General features: G+C 34.0%; 1 protein-coding gene across 1 annotated transcript; it reads right to left on the bottom strand.

Moving 5' to 3' along the window:
* Nucleotides 1–541: 541 nt before the first annotated feature.
* LOC149487583 (uncharacterized) lies at nucleotides 542–2842 on the bottom strand. Its single transcript, XM_089696170.1, has 5 exons — nucleotides 2690–2842; nucleotides 2473–2609; nucleotides 2055–2307; nucleotides 1336–1571; nucleotides 542–1052 (listed from the first exon to the last, which is right to left on the bottom strand). Exons 1-5 carry the CDS (start codon nucleotides 2703–2705, stop codon nucleotides 672–674), a joined length of 1023 nt encoding a protein of 340 aa, XP_089552296.1. The 5' UTR covers nucleotides 2706–2842; the 3' UTR covers nucleotides 542–671.
* Between the last annotated feature and the right edge of the window lie 5631 nt (nucleotides 2843–8473).

The raw sequence follows: 8473 nt of genomic DNA, 5'->3' as shown, positions 1-8473 counted from the left end.
CATGTAATGAATGCAATATTGCATTAATTAATTATAGCCATATAATTCAATAATCATGAGATTTTTTTAATCATGTTGAGGTCTGTATATTTGAGTTGCCATATTAATGAAGATGATCCCAATTTTGAGTAGGAAAGGAAGAAAAAAAAATGTTATCTTATATAATTTACTAGCGGTCCGCCCCGGCTTCGCCCGTGGTACATATGAAAAATAGATGTTGGCCGATTCTCAGACTTACCCGATATGCACAGAAAATTTCATGAGAATCGGTCCACCCGTTTCGGAGGAGTATGCAGACTAACATTGTGACACGAGAATTTTATATATAAGATAATATTCTCTATCTTACATAATTATATATAAATACTAGCGGTCCGCCCCGGCTTCGCCCGTGGTACATAATATTTACGTTTTCTCTACATAAGAACCATCCTCGTACTTCAAGGAATATAATAAAAAAAGAATTATCGAAATCGGTTCAGCCGTTCTCGAGTTATGCGCTTACCAACACATTTTGCGATTCATTTTTATATATAAGATTAACAGTATATATCATATCTCATTCATATCTCACACGCTTTACACAAATTGTGAAATAACACTTCAACAACAATGTTGCAAAGTTACCTTCATTTTCCAATAAACTAATAACAAAATGTTTAAATATATTATTATTCCCATACATGAATACCATCATCCTCATTGTCATCATTCTCGTCATCATCATCATTGTCTGTACCAGATTCTATATTTTGGCGGTAAATTCCAAATGCTGCATTTTGAGGTATCCTATTAGTGCATCTTCGGGTAGCGAATGGAGCGACAAGTATTTCAAAATTCTCTTTTGCGACCTCGGCACCATTATATGGGAAGAAGCATGTGTTATAAGATGGAGGAACCTTTCCTGGTATTATATGGCCACATGCACATTCAGCCCTACCTACATACATTTTTTCGTTACCATCGTGTTCTGTATATCCCCCCTGAATAGCCCCCGCTGGTATGACGTCTTCTTTTGTTGGTATCCAAATACAGTCATATCCACATAACATCTGAAAACATATTTTTTTTTTATTAGAATAAGAAATTATATAAAAGAAATAGCATTTAATTAAATTTATCAAAACATTTTACATACATATTACTTGTAAATTTAGTAAAAAAAAGTAGCAACAATAAATATAATATATTCATAAGTTACATGAAATCAGTCACAGAAAAACCAAATGACTTAAACTCAATCAAGTTTAGTAAGTTCTATTAGAAATGTTTTTGTATCATAATAATACATAGAATTTTGTTCAAGAAGCTATTCAATCAATATAAAACGTTTACCTCAAAATCAGTTTTCAAATGCATCTCTCCACCCCAGGATATGAAAGCGCACTTTGCAGATGGTACAAACTTTCCAGGTGTTAATGATCCTTCATGGGCGGCTCTTATAATATATAAGAATTCATTTTCGTAACCTCCAATCATAGCTCCATATGGTATCAGCCCATCATATGGCACCCAATAGGGTTTGCCCCCTTGAATGGGTTTTAAAGTAGGCCTTTCTATACTGGGTCGTACTAAAATATTAATATTATTAATCAGCTACAGAAAATATTTCACAGGTAATGCCAAATAAATAAATATTTCAGGACAATTTTCACACATGGCACGATCTGATCCGATGTGTTATGGAAACCAGATGGCCGATAAACATACATATATATAATTTTAAATAAATTCTTATATAGATAATTAACACCCAGACACAGAGCAAACATCTATGTTCATCACACAAATATTTGCCCTGGGTGGGAATCAAACCCACGACCTCTGGCATGGAAGGCAGAGCCACTACCAACAAAGCCAACCGGTCAGTCAAAAAAATAAAACATAACATTCATAATGGGAAGACAAAAACCTCTATAATTTTACACTCTCATTATTTGAGTGAAAAAGAAACCAAATGTGAACAATATACAACTAAAAAAAGTCTGTCAATGAGTTAATAATCTGAGAATATATTCGATATGAAATATTATGTAAGATTATACCATACATACATGTAAATTTCCAATCTACAGCATTCTGTTGTTCAACCACTGTAAATGTTATATACCCAAAATTAGCTTTCTTGACATTCTTTGAAACTATTGGTTCATATTCTCCATATTTTCCTAATTGTATTTTATTATCATACCATGCTAGCCAAAACTTTTTGTAACCATTACGATTTATTATATCAGGTGTATCAGCTTCAGCTACAATTTCATTATTTTCTTTAATACTAGATTTTCCATTTCTTCCTATATACACCTGAAAATACAATTGGAATGAAATGCAAATTTTAAAACAATTTGAGACATTAATATTATTATAATTAATAATTTTTATGTTTTCAAGTTCAGTGTTTTAAATATTGGGAAATACCAATCACGTCATAACAAGGAAAATGCAACACATTATCAAAAAATATCTTACCCAGTGGTTTAAATAGGGAATATCAGGTTTCTCCGCCAGGCCAATGTTAGCATTTCCGAATGATTTAATGGAAAATGATAAGGAATTGCCCGAAATCTTGTAAAATATTATTTTATTGTGTGGTTGGGAAGTAAAATCTATAATGAAAAAATATCAATATTAGTCGTGCAACCAATAAATATGCATAATTATTAAAAAAAATCACGAGAAAATTTACCAATTACATCTCCCATGACAAAAAAATGTAGATTCAAAACGCCCAGGACACAAAATTTATTTATCAAACGCCTACCTACACGAACACTGGATTCAAACGAGGTTGATAATATTTTGATAACAACACAATCTTAGCAAAAATTTGCTATATGCTCACAGCTTCTAGTGTCAAAACTCAAAAGTCAAAGCTCTACTACTTCTTTCTTTTGTCTATGGAGTATGGAGTATGGCCTGCCCAATCCGAATTTTAAATTTACTCAAAACTCAATAGAATGAAAATAATAAAATGTTTAATATTGAGCTGTGTTCTTTTCATGTTATTGTAGATTGTAGACTGTGTTGTAGACTAGTACTGATTAAATCCCTTACGATGTGTTTTAAGGCAATTACACGGTTCAACGACCTTAATGATTCTGTCGCTACATTTGAATTTGTTTTTTTAACCGCCCTCTATAAATATACATCGTTGTTGAAGTAAAAGTGACCAAAGATTATGGAATTGTATACTGTATCGTATTGTATCGTAATGTGTTAGTGGTTTCTACCTAATTTATGTTTTCTCTGAGAGGCAGTAACATATTACATTTATGAATAGAAAATATTGTGTGTATGTTGTAAATGTAATGTAGGAAGACTCATCTTTCAACATTAACCGTTATAAGCAAAGTCTCTACTACATGACCCATTCTGGAGACCTTAAGATGACTAAGCAAGTAATTATAAGTTCTAGAGTGGGGAACAGTTAAGAAAACACCGATTTAGAAATTAATTTTATTCAACACGGACTCTACTATATTCTGGAGACCTGATGATGGCTAGGGTGGAGAACATCTCACCTACAGAGATATAAAAGATGGATTTGACGTAATTCTATAGAACGGCCTCTACCATGTCATGGTGTATCGAATGGTAATGGTGACCAGGCAAATGTATTTAGCGTTCTCTGTATATCTCTTCATACCTAGTAGGAATATATGCATGCAACCATGGACGTATAAAAAAAGACGGACGCCGTATTACGAACAAACAACGTGAAGCCACCCTAGTAAGCTAGCGATCGTGTAAAGACAATAAACAAGCACACACTCTCACCATAGTAAGCTAGTCGGCCGCCATTACGTCGTGAACTACCGACTGATTAACTGCGTCACTGTTTCACAAAAAATATTTAAAATGCCGTCTTGCGTGGTTAAATGGCGTCGCAACAGTACAATTTTAAATAACAAAACACGAGGGATTACATTCCACAGGGAAGCAAGTTATTTCTTTTATGTTTTAATGCCAAAATTATTACGGCAAAATTTATAGAAAAAGATACAGCCGCCATTGTCAACAGGACAGCTGTTGCCATGGCAACATGGCACACACACATGGATGTTTCGCCGCCATTACTAGGCTTCACTCAATGTTTAGGCGATATACCGTCCGTCTTTTTTTATACGTCCATGCATGCAACCTACACACACCGAAAAAAATAGGGGAACAGACAAGAAATCACGTTTTTTTCGACTTGTTATGTATTTTGTAGTTAGTTCGGGGTTAATTTTTTAAATCTTCGTCTTTGAAATGATGACGAGAAATAAAATGTGTTTCGATTTTTAAACATTAAAATATTGTACCCCTTTAAGAGTTTGGTGCCTATTTATCGACTATATAGCAGCTTAAAATATATTATAACGTGTTTTAAACTGAGTTTATTTTTTTCTACTGTTTATCTTTGAACACATTACAAAATGAGTGATTTTCCTGCGACTGAAGTTACCAGAGCCTATGACTATGACTGATATGGGTCATACCTTCCGTTCAAAGAATACAGTGTTAGTTGTGTCGGTATCTATGGTCTATTACAATGTTCAACGCTATAGTTAAACAGTCTTACATATTATGTTGGCGCGGGCAAGGAAGAAATTGGGCAACTTGGAATTGGTTTTATAAGGGTGCAAACTTGGATAATTTATTTTGTTGTGGCTTTGGAAAAAATGCATGTGACGTGTGTAGATCAGTACCACCATGTCATGGCAACAGGAAAATTATAGTACAGTTGAAGATTAAAGGTATTCGAGAAGGAAATAAAACCGACCCAGTACGAGTTAGACTCACGCACTGAGGGCTCCGATCAAATCTATTTTTTATGATGTTGTAACTTTAAATTTATGTTTTTTAGCATTGTTTCCATTATTTGTGTCTATAAGACATCGCCGACATCTGATTAAATCTGATATTTGTTTGGATTACTAGGCCGAACGTTGATTTAACAAGCATCACTCACGACGTCCAACTAGTTAGCGAATTTATAGCCCTTTGAACAGAGCGGATAGAACGTTCGGCATATTGTTGGATGACGAGTTGTTCTTTAGTCATTCAATTAAATGTGGTCATTCAATAATCGCTCTAGTCTTCAATCAAATAGCAGATGACTGCGACATATTATCTAGTATCTTATTAAAATCCTCCGATTAAACAGATTTTCCAGAGAGTTGACGTCTTCAGAAGAGTTTTCGCTTTCGTGAAGTAAAAATTTAACAAAAAAATAATATTGAAAAAACCTTCGTTTTTCTTAAAAATATATTTATAACGCCTTATTTGATTATTATTATCCCGAATGTTGGGTTGTAGAATAAAAACGCCTTCGTCACAATTCATATTTTATTAATCCTTCACTTGGTACATTCACTTGATAGTTTTCTTAAATCTTACATAAATCACAAGGCACGGCTATGGCACTTATAGACCGCACTGGTCGGCTGTTTAAGATCAATTGGCTCGCTGATCGTCTCTTCAAAAAATGTAAGCGATCGACTGAAAACTAACCAACTGGAGGGGAGGTTAAGTTGTCAGGCGGTAGATTATAAATACCAGAAAACCTTGTCGATGGAAATGTTCTATGTATGATTTTAAAATTTGTAACACGAATCTATTTCTTTTTTCCTCGGAGAGTCACTGAAAAGGAATTATTGTTATATAATTTATATTTTTATGAATCACTAGCTTTCCGCCGGCGGCTCCACCCGCGGTTTCAAAGAAAAACTCGCATAGTTCCCGTTCCCGTGGAATTTCCGGGATAAAACCTATCCTATATTACTCGTGGATAATGTAGCTTTTGAATGGTGAACGGAATTTTTAAAATCGGTCCAGTAGTTTATGAGCCTATTCATTACAATCAAACAAACAAACAAACAAACAAAGTTTTCCTCTTTATAATATTAGTGTAGAAGAAATCATCGGTTCACCCAGTTAAAAGTGCGGAGGTAACGGAACCAACAAAAAATTCAGTTGAATTGAGAATTTCGTCCTATAATGGCGTCGGCTAAACATATACATATACGTTGCTATACGTTTATGTCAGTTTTGACTTTCCTACGATTTTATACAATAATATAAAATTAAATGATTTTATACAATATAAAAAAAAATTGCTGATTTTCGGCGGTATGGCGACCATTTGGAACTGTCTGAAAAGTATGGCATGGCGATTTTCGTACATGGCTACTGGATGATGATTACCTTTGCAAAAATTAGCCTGGTACAAATGGTTGATTTTTTTTTAAATCAACGCGTCGGTATTGTGGGCTGTAAATTACACCGGAAAATTATGGCATGACACTACCGCCTACTTCTTTTTTATGGGCTATCGGTAAATCCTAAAATTTTTGTGTTACAAATCGTTTGCCTTCCGTAATTTATCCGACGAGTTCGACTAACGCCCACGCGACTAGTCTGCCGGTACCACTGTTCTGACCATGATTTTTCTTTTTGTCATTGCGTACTAAGACCACTGTAGAACCGCCATCCGGTTACAAATGACCCAAAATTTTGTGTCAGTATCTCCTGGCTTTGGATTGTTTTGGACCCTTAAAATATACGATAGAACAGCAATTAATCTTTTTTTAAAAATATTCAAGGCACAGGGAAAGTCTGGTTACTGTTTTATAGGTATGTGTTTTCTGATAATATTTTACTGTCAAAAATTATTATCAACACTGGATATTATTCAATGAAAAAAAATGAAATGAAAAAATGAAAAATGAAAAATTATTTATTTCAGCAAAAACACAGTATGTAACAAAACAAAATTTAACAACATCATATTTTGCTGTCACTTATTATACAATATAATTATTAACTGTAGCTCCCACACTAAGAGAACTTGTGTCGTGGGAGCTGGTACGATTATAAAGAATGGATTTGCTCGTGGTACCGTAATTGTTGATTAAAAAAGATTTAAAATAACTAATTTAAATATAAGATATGAATTGAGTACAACTAATGAACTAAATTTAAAAAATAAATATAAATAAATAGATACCTAACTATATAAATAAATAAAATAAGTTAAATAAGTACATAAATTAAAGTTAAAATAAATAAAATTATATGATACATATACAATATAATGTAAATAAACAATAATTTATATTAATTTAATGTATTGAGACAAGAAGCTTTTCTGTTTGTGTGTAATTTAATGATTTTAAATAGCATGTAATAACTTTTTTAGCTTTAAAAATAGAAAAACTCTTAATGTTACATTTTAAATTTATTTTATTATATATAAAGATGCCAATGTATGGGTTCATGCGCTTAGCGAATGTTGAGTGTGTAGTTATGTTTGGAATTTTGAAGACACGCTTTTTTACAAGATCTTTGTAATCAACTAAATTTAAGATAGATTTATGGGTGGAAAGAGAGCTATAGAGGATGAAAAGCTGCCGCACCGTCAGAACGTCACTGTCTTTATAAAGTTCAGAGGTTGGGTATCTGAAGGGCTTGCATAACATTGTTTTTAGGACCGCTCGTTGAGCTCTTTCAAGGCCGATAAGTGATGTTTTCGCAGCCCCGCCCCAAGAGTTAATACAATAAGTGATAATGGATTGGCAAAGAGCATAATAAACATTCCTAAGCAGATCAGTTTTAGCAGAATTCCGAAGTTTTTTTATTATACCTGAAATTTTACGGACACGATCAGAGAGCAGATGTATGTGACTCTTAAAGTTCAAATTTTCATCCAACATGATACCCAGGTATTTTACCTTTTGAGCTCTTTTAATTGAAAGATTAGCCGTCCCTGTTTGCGGAAACTCTATCATGTCGCATAAAGAGGGTGCCGAAACTGAAGTTTTATGAAAACAAATATAATTGGTTTTATCTACATTTAGTGTTAGTAAATTGCGTTCGAGCCATGAATTAATTTGAGTCATACCTTTTTGAGCGGTAGACACAGCCTCATCCCAATTTTCACCGCAGAATATGACAGCTGTATCGTCTGCGTAGCAGAGAATATCCGCGTTAGATAGAGGGACCTTGTGAATGTCGTCCATATAAAGTATAAAAAGGGTGGGGCCTAAGATGCTACCTTGTGGGACTCCAAAATTGACCTCTCTCGTTGAGCTTCTTTGGTCTCCAATTTTAACACACTGAAGCCTTCCCTTCAGATAGCTCTCAAACCACAGAAGTGCGTGGCCTTTGATACCGCATCCATCAAGCTTTCTAAGCAGTAATGGAATAGAAACGGTATCAAATGCCTTTGCAAGGTCGAGAAATACACAAAGACAGCTTCTTCTGCAATCTAAATGCGAAGCAACAATTGACGTGAGGAGGGAGACTGCATCGGCTGTGCTTTTCTTCCGTCTAAAACCAAATTGATGGTTTGAGATTAGGTTATTACTCTCTAAGTATTTAACCAAACGAGAATTTACTATTTTTTCGAGAATTTTTGAGAAGACACCCAATAAAGAAATAGGCCTGTAATTATTCGGGTTGTCACGTTCCCCTGCTTTGTGAATTG

The sequence above is a fragment of the Colias philodice genome, chromosome 6 (genome assembly GCF_061535455.1).
Source record: "Colias philodice isolate Cphi_HAF_F1 chromosome 6, ilColPhil1 Martin Lab GWU primary, whole genome shotgun sequence".
In the NCBI taxonomy this organism is placed as follows: Eukaryota; Metazoa; Arthropoda; class Insecta; order Lepidoptera; family Pieridae; genus Colias; species Colias philodice.
This window is presented reverse-complemented; position numbering and strand designations above follow the sequence as displayed.